The 16,202-nt window shown below is 37.6% G+C and overlaps 1 protein-coding gene across 1 annotated transcript in view; it reads right to left on the bottom strand.

Annotated features, from left to right (window-relative positions):
* The window catches only part of GYPA (glycophorin A (MNS blood group)), an 81,971-nt gene that overhangs the window by 38,756 nt on the left and 27,013 nt on the right, over positions 1-16,202 (bottom strand). The window contains exons 5-6 of the mRNA XM_039248216.1: positions 14,932-15,017; positions 12,838-12,916 (exon numbers count right to left, since the gene is read on the bottom strand). Of these exons, the coding sequence (XP_039104147.1) occupies positions 12,838-12,916; positions 14,932-15,017 (165 nt within the window). The remainder of the gene's footprint in view (positions 1-12,837; positions 12,917-14,931; positions 15,018-16,202) is intronic.

Below are 16,202 nucleotides of genomic sequence, written 5' to 3'. Positions count from 1 at the left end.
TTTCCCTTCCACTAGGTGATTGAGAAGATGGCTTTGCAGGCCAAGAGGAATTATAAGCCTAATTGCCTGAATGACTGTATGGAACAGAAATATCTCTCCTTCCCCTTCCAGATTCACACTGGACAGTTATGTGATCACAATGACCAACTTTAATTGTGCGGGATGCTAAAATTTTGGCCTTATTTGTTAGAGCATGTAGCTTATCTAATACAGAAAGAGGGATGCTACCATAGCAAAAGCCTGAAATATATGGGATTGGCTTAGTATTTGGGTGGCAGGAGACAAATATTTAGATATTACTTCAGAAAAGCAGACTATTCATGCAATGCTGAAGTAAATAATCTGGTAAGCATTGTCTGCAATAACTTGGAAGGGATACGGTGTGTCTTCTGCATCTATAGTGTAGGAGAGTGGTTAGAGCCCAAGTTTTAGTGTTTGTTAATTGTTACTGCTTTTAACAATATTATAACAAAAAATGAGTTTAGGAAAGAATTGACTGATTTTCAAGAAGAAATTAAGATTTTCAGGGTGTTGGGGAAAGCAAATGCTTCTGAGCTTAAAACAGTAGGACAGATAAGACTGACAAAGACTTAGAGGGAAAACACATCAGTGCTTCTCATTAACCAAAAGAACCCCGCTCTAGGGCTGAGATCACATCAAAAATATTGCTTTTCATCATAGCCCATTATTTAAGATGCCTCAAAGTAGCTGTCATTAAGTTAGCGGCAAGGATTAATTGCAGTCCACAAAGAAAGGAAAAGATGTAGAATTTTATCTCAGAACTAACTTTGGGTGTAGTTATAGGTAAATGGAGCAGACTGAAAGCAAACCGACTAGAAGTCACTCAATTTTCTAAAGAATGTGTCTTGCCAGAGTAAGTGTTAGCCTGGCTTGAAAAAGTTTTTGCCTATTCCTCTAGCAAAACAACCCTAGCACCATTAGACAATGTGTTACAAAATTTGTATAGCTCACAAGCAGGGTACATTGCTCAACACTCAATTCAAATACGACCATGGAATTTAATGACCAGGACCCCATCCCTGTCCTTTTGGTTCTTTTTTTTTTTTTAATTTTTAAAAATGTTTTATTAATTTTTGAGAGAGAGAGAGAGAGCAGGGGAGGGTGAGAGAGAGAGGGAGACACAGAATCTGAAACAGGCTCCAGGCCCTGAGCTGGCTGTCAGCACAGAGCCCGACACGGGGCTTGAACCCAGGAACCGCGAGATCATGACCTGAGTGAAAGTCGGATGCTTAACCGACTGAGCCACCCAGGCGCCCCTGTCCTTTCGGTTCTTGATTCATAGAAGGGACTGATGAAACCTCTCACATGTGCTCCTACTTACTATTTCCTTCCTCTGGAATATTGATGGCCAGGGAAACTTTGGAAACCATGTGTTGACGATGGCAAAGATGTCATCAGCTTAGATCCATGAGTGACTATGCGCAGGATAATCTCTATTCCTCACTGACTTGAAATATTTCTGTGCCTTTACCTGAACAAAAAATAAACCTTTATGTGTTAGCATCATTATCTTTTGGGGCTTACACTGATCTAATTACAGCCACAGGCAGTCAGGTGGGTGAGATAATGTAGCAATAATTTCAGGCAGTGACAATACTCAAACTCAAATGGATAGCAGCCTGAGTAGGCTTAGAATCAAGATCATAACAGGCCCTGAGGATACAGAGGAGAGGGCTATCTAATCGGCAACCAGATGAATGAGTTAGGATTCACATCCGTTTTCTAATCTTAGTAGAGGAATTGTGGGAAAAGCCATTCTTATAAATCTAAAAATCAGTATCAGTCACTTGAAGAAACATTTCAAACTACCAGGAAACACAGTACTATTCTCAGTTCCAAGTATGTCTTCAGAATACTTGAGGGAAAAAAAAATTCATGAACTCTTGGTCTGTCCTAGTTGTGATGGCAAGAAGCTACTAGACGTGTATGTAATAATGTGCCACTGTGGTGGGCTCTATTCTGAGCACAGTGGAAGAGCTGTCTTCTGTATTGCCCTGGGAACTCTCCCGGTACACAGTGGATCTAAGAGAAGAGTAAAACACATGACCCTGGTGGTCATACTATACAGCTTTATTAAATAAGAATAAAGGAAGAAAGCTGGGAACTTGGAGCTCCCATATATTGGAAGTTTTGTAATAACCCTGAGGGAAGGAGATCAAAACAAATTATTAAAGTTTTTTTAGAAAATTATTACATGGTTATCATTTCTTAGAGGATTGTGTTTAGCTTTAGAAGTGAAAAAGAACTGTTATATGTCAGGGGAAATGGACAACATAACTCCTATACGTTTTGCTCAAACGGGCCAGGGAGAGACGTGATGGTTTCTTTTACTTTCCTTTTGGGTTTTTTTGATAAGACCCCCGTGGGAACCAGGGCTCCAGATCCACTGCTGAATGGGGTGGCTGGCAGATATTTGGAAGTAAACATTATCCAGTAGCAGACTCGGTGTGTGGGAGAAACAGATGCACTATTTTCTGCCTTCTGTTGTTGGGATGATACTCTGCTATTGCTTCCTTGGGTTTCTAAGAGGGAGAAGTAGCCTGCTTCTTTCAAACAAGGATTGAAATGATGTAAAATTTGTTGAGTTCATGAATTATCATATACATACCTACTCCTAACATTGCACCAAAATGACAGATATTTTAATATGAAAAAAAGGAGTTTTTAAGACTACAGCACATTAAAAAAATAGGATCACATTCCTCTTAAAGTGTACAGGCCAAGTTACTTTATTGATGACTTTTTCTCTTTGGCACTTCCTTTGAAACATTTATCCTGCCACTTTCAAGGATGAATTTTGCAGAGTCACAGCACATTTTGAGCACACCCAAAAATATGTTTCTGGAGATATGGACAATGATGTAAAGCCAAGATATCACTGGTATTCAGTTTTAAAATCGAATGCTAGCTTAGAGAGATTCAGCAGGACCATGCAATGTTGCTACCACTTCATTTTAAATTAGTGCCGCTTACCTCCATGGAGAAGGGCACTTGTGGGGATGAGCACTGGGTGTTATATGGAAACCAACTTGACAATAAACTATTTGTAAAATAAATAAAATAAATGAATAAATAAATAAGTGTCGCTTAATAACAAGAAAAAAGAAACTACTACGTATTTCTGCACAGTTTTTCTGAACTTACTAATTTATGTACCTGTGTTTTTTTTTTTTTAATTAGGAGAAAACATGCTGTTGTCTACATTTTAAAGAATAAACTCGTACCTATCTCAAAGGTTTGGTGAATATCACATTAAGCATGTCAACGTTTGACACCTGACAAAAGTTCAATAAATGTTATGTTACTATATCATTATCCATGAGTACTATGGTAATAAAAAAGAAAAAAAATTCAATCTTATTTCTGCTAGGACCTTATAGTCTAAGATATATAATGCCAATGTTCACATTTATGCAGGCAGCAAAGTGAAACAAATCATCATTGCTATACTCACAACTATGTCACTTAAGGAGAAGAGACAGTTTAGGAAGGTTTATGAATCTAGAAAGCACCTGGAATTAGAAAAAAAAATTCTCTTTTTTTTATTTTTAAAATTTATTTTTAACTTTTTCTTTTTTTTAAATTAGTTTTGAGAGACAGAGACAGTGTGAGTTGCGGAGGGGCAGGGAGATAGGGAGACACAGAATCCAAAGCAGGCTCCATGCTCTGAGCTGTCAGCACAGAGCCCGATGCAGAGTTTGAACTCACAGACCACATGATCATGACCTCAGCTGACGTCAGCCGCTTAACTGATTGAGCCACCCAGGTGCCCCAAGAATTCTCTTTTTGAAGAGAATATATCAAAATGATAAAAACTTGCTGCATTTAAAAGTCAATAGAATTCATAATTCTGAAAAGAATGGCTATGCTGCTGTCCGTTTAATAGTCATTTAGTATCTAAAAAATACTGACTTCTTCCTTTGAAGAATTTTTTTTCTGGTCAATTGTATACACCGTAACTGGCACTTAAAGAGTTACACAACACTTAATTTGTAGGGTGGTTCTATTATTAGCTGTTAAGTACAAATGACAAGAATATTTTACATAACACTCTGAATCTCCATATGTTTTCCATCTAATTCTCTAAGAAAGGAAAGAAATCAAGTCAGAATTATAAGAGGGGAAGGCTTTTTTTCCAATTACAACCCTACAGTGAGTATGTTGGATATATAAAACATGATGAAAATTAGTTGATTACTTCTTTTTATCATTGAGATCCAATTTTTCTAACCCTATTGTCTTCAAAACAAACCTACTTTTTCAATGTAATCCCAAGTAGCATTTTAAAGCTACTTAGCAGAAGTGAAATCCTAAGAGGCAACTGATTTCGCTTTGTACATCTAATTAGTGTAAACACATGTTGTGCTATTCCAGTGACAAAAGATAAAGAAATACTACCTTTCCTGTTTTGCACAACAAAAAACTGAGATGGCAAAAAGAAACATAAGAACAGCCTTTAAGGGCTAAATATTTCCACAGGTCATTTAAAGCAGATTGGCTCTCTGCTGCTTTGCAGGTAGCAAATAAGGAAGACTTTGTTAACCGGTAATGTTAATCAGAGCCATTTATTGAGCACCTCCTTGGTGCTGACCACATCCTACATACCTCATTTCACACAAATCTCAAGGCATTTTTGCAAGGTATTCTTTTTTTTTTTTAATGTTTATTTAGTTTTGAAAGAGAAAGAGACAGTGTGAGCAGGGGAGGGAGAGAGGGAGACGTAGAATCCGAAGCAGGCTCCAGGCTCTGAGCCGTCAGTACAGAGCCTGACGCAGGGCTTGAACTCATGAACCATGAAATCATGACCTCAGCTGACTGAGTCACCCAGGCAGTTATTCCTCAAGGTAGTTATTCTTATCCTCCCATTGTAGGTAAGGAAACTGAAGTTACGATATAAAGAAGCAAGGGTTCAAGCTCTGGATCCAAAATTGACTCTCTTTCCATACCACGCCAGACTAAGCCTATCACTATGAATGATGTCATTTTAAATATTAAGAAAAGCATCATGGAATAAGAGCATGTTTTGTGAGGCCCCGCAGGAGCTACAAAAATGATTTAAAGTCCCTGCTCCCAAGGGATCTCAGTTAGGAGGGATGGAATTTAGATCATAGTAAATACAGCACGAGATGCGCAGTGCTGTGAGGATTGAGACCACATGCTGCAATCTAGACCGAAAGTGGGTTATCAGTTATTTGCCAGTGCACATTTTCTAGCTGAGCAGAGCTGAGGGCATAAGCTTAGATAGATATGTTTTTACACAAGAACAGGCTCATACATGATATTGGGTAGAATTTTGTATTGATTTTTGCTTGGATGACACGTAGCACTTAGGAGTTTCTTATGAGAAATGTGCTACATTTGGTAAGACAAATGCTTAGAAAAACCAGGCTCTTGCTCCATTACTATGTATTAATATCACTAAAATACCCCTTCTGCCATTTCATTCCTCTACCCCCTATGTTCTTCCTTCACTAGTGTCTCACTTTTCTCCATTCTTTTCCATTCCTGTGGCCCCTCTGCTCACACCTACACAAGCAAATACCCAGGCCTGAAAGATAGAATTTTCTTTTTTTTTAAATATTTTTTTAATTTATTTCTAGGGGAGAGAGAGACAGCGTGAGCAGGGGAGGACCAGAGAGAGAGTCACAGACTGAAACAGGCTCCAGGTTCCGAGCCGGCATCCAGCACAGAGCCCGACGCGGGGCTCGAACCCACGAACCGCGAGATCATGACCTAAGCGAAAGTCGGACGCTCAACCGACTAAGCCACCCAGGTGCCCCAAAGATAGAATTTTCTAAACAACTTCACTCACACCCCTGATTCTGTTCTAAATTTTAAGAAATTCAGTATGAACCTTTCATGTTGGTTTCCAAGGTAAGATTTCTTTGCTGTCATTTTAGGCTAGTTTAATTGTAAAAATATGGAGAGAGTAAAGGTCATTTCTTCCTATAAACAGTAAGTTTAAGTGTGAAAAGTCCATGGATGGAAGTGCAGAGAAATTAGCTGGGGCAGTTCCAGGAGTTTAAAGTAATTCATACTTTCATTGCTCTCTGAATTCTCTTCCTCTAGTTGAGATGGTAGAGTCACTAGTCTATTGCCTTTGACTTGTAAATTACTTTAGCAACAAGCCTCATCTGTTCTCTCTTGGTTTAACAATTTATTTTTATTGAAAAAAGTACATTTAAAATTGCCTTGGTGCTTGAGCCCTTCATTTGATTAAATTAACCCAATAATACTGTTAAAGCTTAAAAAATATATACCAACAGAAATATGCTATTCTTATTTTCAGCTAAATGGTCAACTTAACAAAACAACACTCTCAGAACAAGCATGTAGATTAAGATTTAGATTTTGTAATTTATTTAAAAAAATTTAAGTTGCCAAGCCCAAATATGTACATACTATTATTTACTTAATTTACTTAATTATCACACTGAAAAGCCATATGGGTTTGTAGTAATTTGGAAATAGAATATCACAGGAGGGTACCTCTTTGTTTTTACATTGCTTTTTAAATTTTAGTATAAATGTATCCCTTGGGTAAATTCCTAGCCGTGCTATTGCTGGGTCATAGGGGAGTTCTATTGTTAGTTTCCTGAGAAACCTCCACACTGTTTTCCAGAGATAAATGAGTGAGAGCTGTATAGTTACAAACCCTTAGTCTCGTGTCTAGAAATTTCTTTTGGATTATTTAATTAAACTAATTTTATTTAAGCTTTATTAAGAAGAGAATGTAGGACTGGATGAAGTAAAGAATTCAATTGAGAACACAGTACAACCTATTAAAACATTCACCTGCTTGTCAAATTTGTACATCTTATTGAATTTATAGAGTTATTAACTTTGCAAGGTAAAGTCGTTAGTTCTTTTCTTTGTCAGGACACTATGACCTCTTACTCTTCCAGTGGAACACAATGCATCTGTCAGTGCCCTGAAGGAGTTAATGCTCAACTGTCAGACAAATTCTTTTAAATAGGTCGTTCACACACTTGTAACATGCCACTTCCTTTTAACATGGGGAAAACTTGTATTGTTTTATGTATGAGAGAAGGAGTGTTAATGTCTTTTTATACATCTGTATCTATGTTATGTATAACATATATTTTTATGCATGTGTGTATGGAGGGCATCCCAAACACAAGGTTTATTCATGTGACTAAAATATGATGATGATGATCGTATACCTATGATCATAGTGCCCTATCTTGCAATGAAGGAAATATTAAGATTTCAGGTCTCCTTAATATATGTAAAACAATGACAAGATGCAGGAGTTTGGAATGAGAACTTAGATTTCATCTAGATGTTACAAGCCTTTCATCTGACAGCCCATTCATTAAAATACAATAAAATAGAGTAAGTCACTTGTAAAGAACTGCGGATGAAGCCAACTAAAGTTTGGGGATCAGAATTCCAAATCAATTAATTATAAAAATAATGCTAACACACAAAAGCAAGCATGAAAAGAAATATTTGTTCTCTATTTTGAAATAGAGACCTAATGAATAGAGACATTTTTCATCATTGAGTCACTGGACTCATTACAATGAAATTTTCATCCTGAAGTTGTACATACAGCTTAGGAAGGTATTCAATATATTGGACTGTGTAATTCACATGTTCATTTTTCACTTGACTGAAGTCTTGTGTCTTTGACGTCTTCCAAAATCTGGTTTGTCGAGCAGATTCTCATGAATTACTGTTCTGTAGAAGGATTATAGAGGGAAAAAAAGCGGTAGTGTGGGACATAGTTATATTTAAGCACAACAGGAAATAAATGCATAAAATATGTTTTAGAATTCTACATTCTCAGAGAGTTGTTCCTGAACATAATTATTAGGGGATGAAAGGAATTTTCTTTCTGATTAGCACTATTAGAACAATATGTAGAGAGGGGCGCCTGGGTGGCTTAGTCGGTTAAGCATCCGACTTTCGCTTGGGTCATGATCTCGCAGTTCGTGGGTTCGAGCCCCGCGTCGGGCTCTGTGCTGACTGCCAGCTCAGAGCCTGGAGCCTGTTTCAGTCTGTGACTCCCTCTCTCTCTGACCCTCCCCTGCTCACGCTGTCTCTCTCTCTCTCCCTCTCCTAGAAATAAATAAAACATTAAAAAAAATCTTTTAAAAAAAAAGAATAATATGTAGAGAAAGAGTTTTTTAGGAAATCTATTGCAAAAGCCTTAAATAAGGCACAAACATAATTACCCTTCTCCTAATTTCTACAGAGATGAGAAACCAACACAGAAGTTGTGTAGGGGCCGAGTATAGTGGGAAGGTAGCAAATGATAAGTGAGTTGAATTATCATACATGTCTTTCAACCTAAGGCAACCTCCCTGGTCTATAATCTCTCTTGAGAATAACTTTTTTCCTTGGACATAAACAAGGAGAAGTCTGTACAACAACTCATTGCTAAGTTCCTCTCTGATGCTAGCACATGGGAAAAGGGCACTGGATTGGGTCCTTTATCAAATCTGATCCTCCACCTTTCTTGGCTAGAAAGTTGACTTTATGTTACTCCTGGAGAGTGCGTTAAATGGATGAGAAGAGTTTTGTTCTCACGAAAATAAGAGTGTTTTCCACAGTTTTCTTCTATTTGAGTATAATAGGAACTGTGTATCCCAAACATTTTCCTGTGAGAAATAAGCTGATGGAGTCACACGTGCCCATCACCATGGACAGCGAACTCAGATTCACTTATTCTCATTTCCCACCAGGCATAAGCAATCTGCAAGTTCAAGGGGGTTAACGTAGTTCATACTTTACACCCTAACATTTCTAGTTCTTGTTGGGATGCCATGGTCACTCTACTGTCTCTTATTGCCTTTGACTTGTACATTTCTTTATAGCAGGATTCTACGGAAACAGGACTAAAACATTTTTTAATAATTGTGTTTCCCAATGTTTCCTGTGAGATGGGATCAGATTTTATAACCCATTTCACTAATACTAAGGAACATTTAATAACCTCATTTGCACAAATATGGAGAAATGAAAGGAGCCTGAAATTTGGTTCATCTGACTTTCCACTCGTTCTTTGGAGTTTTCCACTGTCTTTCCATATATTTGAGACACGAATTGAGAACCAAAGCATTAATCTTGCTAATATCGAAATGCACATAATTTCTTGTGTACAGCCTATTCTATCTCCTCCCATGCCTTTTGTCGTATTGTCCTTCAGCTTGGAGCTGCCTTATCTTGCCCTGGGTAACGTTCCTCTCTCTTTTAAGATTGGTCCCACAAGATTCTGTCTCCAAAAGCCTTTGCTACCTGCTCCAGTCTCTTTAGATGTTATTGCCTCTAATACCTTAAAATTTGTTCACTGCAATGACCACCTTTCACTAGGTTCTCAGCTTCTAAAGGATAAAGACATAAACTGGTAAATCTAATTAAGGGTAGTGCCTAACCCACAGTAAGCATTTGTTGCACTTAAACTCACAATGGTATTTTAATGCACTTTGGTGGATTAAATTGTCCCAAATTTTTGCAGATTATTCTACAGAGATGCTCAATATTGTATAGGAAGAAATGGGAGAGGAAATGCTAAATGCTAAATTTGTCACCAAAATACATCAGTAGTTAAAAGCATATAGAAATTGAATAACAAAGAAATTAGGCTTTGAGTGATAATTGCTCCAGTTTAGAAATAGCATCAAAACATTTTTTTGAAACCATGCGTAATGTAGATTTAAAAAAATACACATATTAATTTCACCTGCAAGTCTTATAATTAAGTAGCCTTAGTAAATTAAGTAAATCTGGCACATGAAAACTTTGTTAAGTATAGGCAGATTGGGTTTTATTAATCCTTTTAGTTGAGAACTTTGTATATGCTATTTAAAAAAAATTAATGTTTCACCCAGAAAATTAATAGGCAACCAACGGAATGGGAAAAGATAGTTGCAAATGACATATCAGATAAAAGGTTAATATCAAGAATCTATAAGGAACTCACCAAACTACATGCCCGAAAAACAAACAAGCCAGTGAAGAAATGGGCAGAAGATATGAACAGACACTTCTCCAAAGAGGACATCCAGATGGCCAACAGACACATGAAACGATGCTCAGCATCCCTCCTCATCAGGGAAATACAAATCAAAACCACACTGAGATACCACCTCACGCCAGTCAGAGTGGCTAAAATGAGCCAATCAGAGAACTCTAGATGCTGGCGAGGATGTGGAGAAACGGGAACCCTCCTACACTGTTGGTGGGAATGTAAACTGGTACAGCCCCTCTGGAAAACAGTGTGGAGGTTCCTCAGGAAACTCACAATAGAACTCCCCTATGACCCAGCAATAGCACTGCTAGGAATTTACCCAAGGGATACAGAAATGCTGAGGCATAGGAGCACATGTACCCCAATGTTCATAGCAGCACTCTCCACAATAGCTAAAACATGGAAAGAGCCTAAGTGTCCATCAACAGATGAATGGATCAAGAAGATGTGGTTTATCTATACCATGGAATACTCCATGGCAATGAGAAAGAATGAAATCTGGCCATGTGTAGCCACATGGATGGACCTTGAGGGTGTTATGCTGAGCGAAATAAGTCAGGCAGAGAAGGACAAATATCATATGTGTGCACGTATAGGAGGACTAGGAGGAACTTAACAGAGGACCAACCGGGAGAAGAAGGGGGGAAATGGTGAGGGAAAGGGAGAGAGGCAAACCATGAGAGACTCTTGAATGCTGACAAAAACTGAGGACTGATGGATGTGGGGGGGAGGAGGGATGGGCATGGAGGAGGGCACTTGTGGGGATGAGCACTGGGTGTTATGTGGAAACTAATTTGACAATAAACTATTTGTAAAAAAAAAAATTAATGTTTCTTTACTTTTGAGAGAGAGAGTGAGAGAGAGCATAAGCAGGAGAGGGATAGAGAGAGAGAGGGAAACACAGAATCCGAAGTAGGCTTTAGGCTCAGAGCCTGATGCAGGACTTGAACTCATGAACTGTGAGATCGTGACCTGAGATGAAGTTGGATACTCAACTGATTGAACCACCTAGGTGCCTCTGTATATGCCATTTACTCTACATAGCATGACCTTCCTGGGACTAACTAATTATGTAACAACCATGGTTAAACTTTAAGAACAATCCACAAGATAACCCAATGAGGCAAGTCCTGCCTATAGGTTATGTACCTGAAGTGAACCTTTAAAACTTTCTTTCCTCACTCCAAAGTCTAGAAAACCTAGCAAGCCCTTTGAAGTTAGGTGCTTGGTCCCAGGTTAAAACTAGAATCCAAAAATTTACAGGTCTTCAGTTCTGCCATGATTTTTTTTAATTATGGAAAAACCTCAGTCAATTTTGTAGAAGGCAGAGTCAGGTGTTCTTTGCTTGAGCCTTAAAGCCCATTTCACAGGGATTTTGTTCTTCGTGGACATCTCCCAAAATAGATATCACTTGGGTTTATGCTTCAGGCAACATTTAATAGGAACTATAGACTTAATTATAGAGGTTATACAAGAGGCCATAATGAATAAAATAAATGAAATTGGCTTGGTATTTAAACCAATAGCTGAGGCTGCAAGCACTCCTTGGCTCTTGTGAGCTAATTGCTCTCATGCTGGTATAGAGGCTCCGGCATTGTTAGAATATATTTTTTGTGAGAAAGTACTAATACTTGGATATTTGTTAATGTAAAAATCTCCCACTTTTCAAAAATTGGCAATGAATGCTCTTAAAAAATGCTCTTAAAAAACCACTGTCTGGGATAATATTGTTCTATGTGGGGCACCTGGGTGGCTCAGTCAGTCTGGCATTTGACTCTTGATTTCGGCTCAGGTCATGATATCAGGGTCTTGGGATTGGGCCCTGCATGGGGCTCCATGCTGAATGTGGAACCTGCTAAAGATTCTCTCTCCCTCCGCCCCTCTCTCTTGCCTGCGTGATATCTCTCTCTTAAAAAAAATACTGTTCTGTGTGAAAAAATTGACCTGCAGTTTTCCACATGTGTGTATCTATGTAGCACCTGCAAGTGCAAAAACAGGGGGCCAGGTGACTAGCCAGTTGTGCAGAGGAGGCCATGTGGTCATGGATCCTGTATTACTTATTACAGCTAACACGCATGAGCACTTACTATGGCCAAGAACTGTTCTAAATGCATTGCTTGTTGTAACTCATTTAATCCTCGTAAAACTCCATGAGGTCGACATTATCATTATGTCATTATTAAATGATCCCCACATTAACTATCATTATCTCCATACTAGTAGCTTCCTCGTGGTTATGCAGCTCGTAAGTGTTGGGAATATGGATTCAAACCCAGGTATGGCTGAAGATCGGGGGCTATTAAACTGTATCCAGTCTAGGGTCTCCTATACACAACATTGCAGTTTGGAAAATAAAAAGTATACATAAGATCTTAACTTTTGCTTTTCTTGTAGTACTTGTTTTACCTTAATTTTTAAAATGTTATTTATTTATTCTGAGAGAGAGAGAGAAAGGGAGAGAGGGAGAAAGAACACAAGTAGGGGATAGGCTTCGCACTGTCAATGCAGAGCCCAACTTGGAACTCCATCTCCGCAATAGTGGACTCATGACCTGAGCTGAAATCAAAAGTCAGACACTTAACCAACTGAGCCACCCAGGTGCCCCTGTTTTACCTTATTCTTAAAAGATACTTTGTGCCTAAGGGATAATTTCACTAGGCTGAAGACAAATGTTCACATTAAAAAAAATCTTACAGAAGTAGCATCAATAAAATAGAATACAAATGAATCTTAACTGGACATACCCCTCCCAACTCAGAAGTAGCTAATTTTTTTTCCCCTCACCAAAGGCAAAAGACATTAAGGATATTAGCACCAACCTGGATTTCTTGGTTCTATAGAACTTTCAGGATCTGCGTCTTCTGGGTGTGCGGGTTGCACAGGAGTTGGTGGACTTTTCTATGAATAAAAACCAGATAAATATTAATGCCACAATTTTCTAAAGTTAAGACCTTGTAAAGAAAATGCCTCAAGTTAAAACTATTTTGGGGGTGGGGTGCCTGGGTGACTCAGTCGGTTAAGTGCCCGACTTTGGCTGAGGTCATGAATTCGAAGTCCATGAGTTCAAACTCTGCGTCAGGCTCTGTGCTGACAGCTCAGAGCCTGGAGCCTGCATCACATTCTGTTTCCCTCTCTCTCTGCCCCTCCCCTGCTCATGCTCTATATCTCACAAAAATAAATAAACATTAAAAAAATTTTTTTTAATATTTTTTGGGGCTAAAGTTGGTTTCCTTTTGATTAAAATGTGCTTTGTAGAGGTTACTTTGGGAAGAATTCATGGTTTCATAGCTATCTACAAACTTTGATTTCAATTTATATTTGTCTTTCTAAATAGTATTTGATGTTTCTATAGGGACATTATTACCTCAAACACTGACTCTCATATTTCCCTACTGTAATAAAAAGCTAAAATGGAATTTTTTTTTAAAAAGAGGTAAGGGAGTCTCTGGGTTGCTCAGTCAGTTGAGGGTCAGACTTTTGATTTTGTCTCAGGTCATGATCCCAGGGTTGTGGGATCTAGCCCCATGTCAGGCTCTGCCCTGAGTGTTGAGCTTGCTGAGATTCTCCCTCTCTCTCTCTCTCAGATAAAAAAAAAAAGAGGTAAAGTCTCTTAGCATATTGGACATGACCCAATTTTTCTATATACATACAGAACATTTTCTCTTAATTTTGCCAACTAAGTATTCTATTGACTTTTTTAGGTTTTAGATCACCACCCGAGAGAGAAGGCAATTCATTTTGCCATTAGGCTCAAACACAAGGAGATAATTTTCTCCCAATATTTATACTGCAGACAAGATGAATCATCTTATATTCAAGTCTTTATAAAATTTCTCATATTATAACAGGTACTCTCAATTACTTTTATTAAGAAGTATTATTTAGAGAAGTTACATTTACATGGAGTATTTATAATCAATCATAGGTTTGGATCATTATAGAGGTCACCTAATAGAAGTTGTTAAAAAAGAAAAAGGGGTGCCTGGGTGACCCAGTCGATTAAGTGTCCAACTTGACTCACGGTCTGTGAGTTCAAGCCCTGCGTCAGGCTCTATACTGACAGCTCAGAGCCTGGATCCTGCTTCAGATTCTGTCTCCCTCTTCTCTCTGACCCTCTCCTGCTCACACTCTGGCTCTCTCACTCTCTCAAAAAAATTAACATTAAAAAAAAAAAAAAAGAAAAAGGCAAAGAAACTTAACGTGAATTTACTATCAATCTTGTTATACTCCTGTCATAGCAATGTTGTAACCCTTCTAAATAAGCTTTTTTTTAAAAGAATATATATAGCGGTTATAGTGTGGAGATCACAATGAGAGATCAAGAGTAGAGGATGAATGGGAACTCAATCATACCATTCTTTTGTGACTAGGTCCTTAATGATCTAGGATTACTGTTCTAATTATAGCATCATAAACACACACACAAATGTGTCTTAAACATCTTAAATATAAAGTTATAGTAAAGGTTATGTGCTTTGCAATGCTGTATTATATGGATGTAAAGTTAACTTTTGTGATGAAAAAATATCACTCATGTTGGAAAACACATAGGTGGGATTTGAACAATTTGTATCAGCAAATATGAGAATGAAAAACAGCAAATGTGTTAAACATATGTAAACATATCATGTGTTTTAAATATTTTGCACACACAAATTAAAGTATATACTATAATTAGAAATTTGACTATTTCATCTGTATGCATCAAACTATATTAAATCAAGAGAGACAAAAATTTTGTAAAATTTTTCTTTGGAAAATGGAGGATAGTTTTGTATTTCAGCTTCCTTTATAGGGCAAAAAAAAAAGTGTCCAGTTGAAAAAGACAGAGTGTTATGGAATTTTGTTTCTCCTTGAGTTGAATTGTACTCAGAGGAAGAGCACGTACAGCAAAATGAAAAACTGAATCTCACCTTTGTAAGTTGCTTAACACAGAAAGCAATTGAGAGGATAGTTCCAACGACACCAACCATGACTGCGTAAACAATCCCTGTTATCTCTATCGGAGAAAAAGAGAACAGAAAATTACAAAAATATGAAATAAACTACCACAGAACAACTGAACGATAAAACAGGTAAAATCGTGGTAATATCACTTTGCCTTTTTATAGAAAATACATTAATATACTTTTAAGTGTATTTTATATTTAAAAAAATTAGGTTTCTACAGTAACCATGTGGGAGACTGGAACTTTGAGTGCTCAAGTCGTTGTCGAAGGTCACACATCTAATGACAACTAAGACTCAAGAGTTCCAACTCACCTCCGTTGTTCTATAGGATCTTACAGGTGTAATTATGGATAAGAGCTTTGTGGACATTCTACCTCGATATGGAAAAAAAACACAAACTCTCACAGTTTCAAAGTTATGAGACAAAACAATGTCTTGATGTACAGAAGATTTTGGACAGATCATGATTATTGAAATCAGAACTTTTGGAGGAAATAAACTATACTATAAACTAATATCATATATGATGTGTATACTGATTAGTATATTTCTAATGTAATTTACAAAATATACTACACTGTAAGTATACTAAAAACATTTTTCAAACCTTTTACATGTCAAGAATGAAATACAGGTTAAGTTTGACGTTCTTGCGTATTCATTCGTATTTGTAGTGCTTTCGAATGGGTTAAATAGAACTGAAGGCAAGACAGAGAAGTAAAATGGCATATTTATTTGGATAATTTATATTGAAAAGGTTTATTATTGATTGAAAAAAAAAAGTAAAAGTAGTTTTCCCTGCCATTGGTATTGTCCAGTCTTCCTGTCCATTTAGCTGTAATTCATGAAATAGTGATTCAGTTCTACATTCCATTTTTCTTTTCTCTTAAAAATTTTTTTTTATTATATTTATTTATTTTGAGAGAGAGACAGAGCGCGAGTTGGGGAGGGGCAGAGAGAGAGGGAGACAGAATCCAAAGCAGGCTCCAGGCTCTGAGTTGACAGTACAGAGCTCACCGTGGGGCTCGAACTCACGAGTGTGAGATCATGACCTAAGGCGAAGTTGTATAGTCAACCGACTAAGCCACCCAGATGCACCTACAATCCATTCTTCTTATGTGAAGTATGCATGCAGTCCAGGTGTGAAGGAGGCTGAGAAATGCAGAATAGTAAAGGAACACATGAATCAACTAAAGCTAGATCCACAGCAGCACCTCAGAAGTGGGGGTGACAG

The sequence above is a fragment of the Hyaena hyaena genome, unplaced genomic scaffold, assembly GCF_003009895.1.
Source record: "Hyaena hyaena isolate Hyena2069 unplaced genomic scaffold, ASM300989v1 scaffold_304, whole genome shotgun sequence".
Taxonomy (NCBI): domain Eukaryota; kingdom Metazoa; phylum Chordata; class Mammalia; order Carnivora; family Hyaenidae; genus Hyaena; species Hyaena hyaena.
This window is presented reverse-complemented; position numbering and strand designations above follow the sequence as displayed.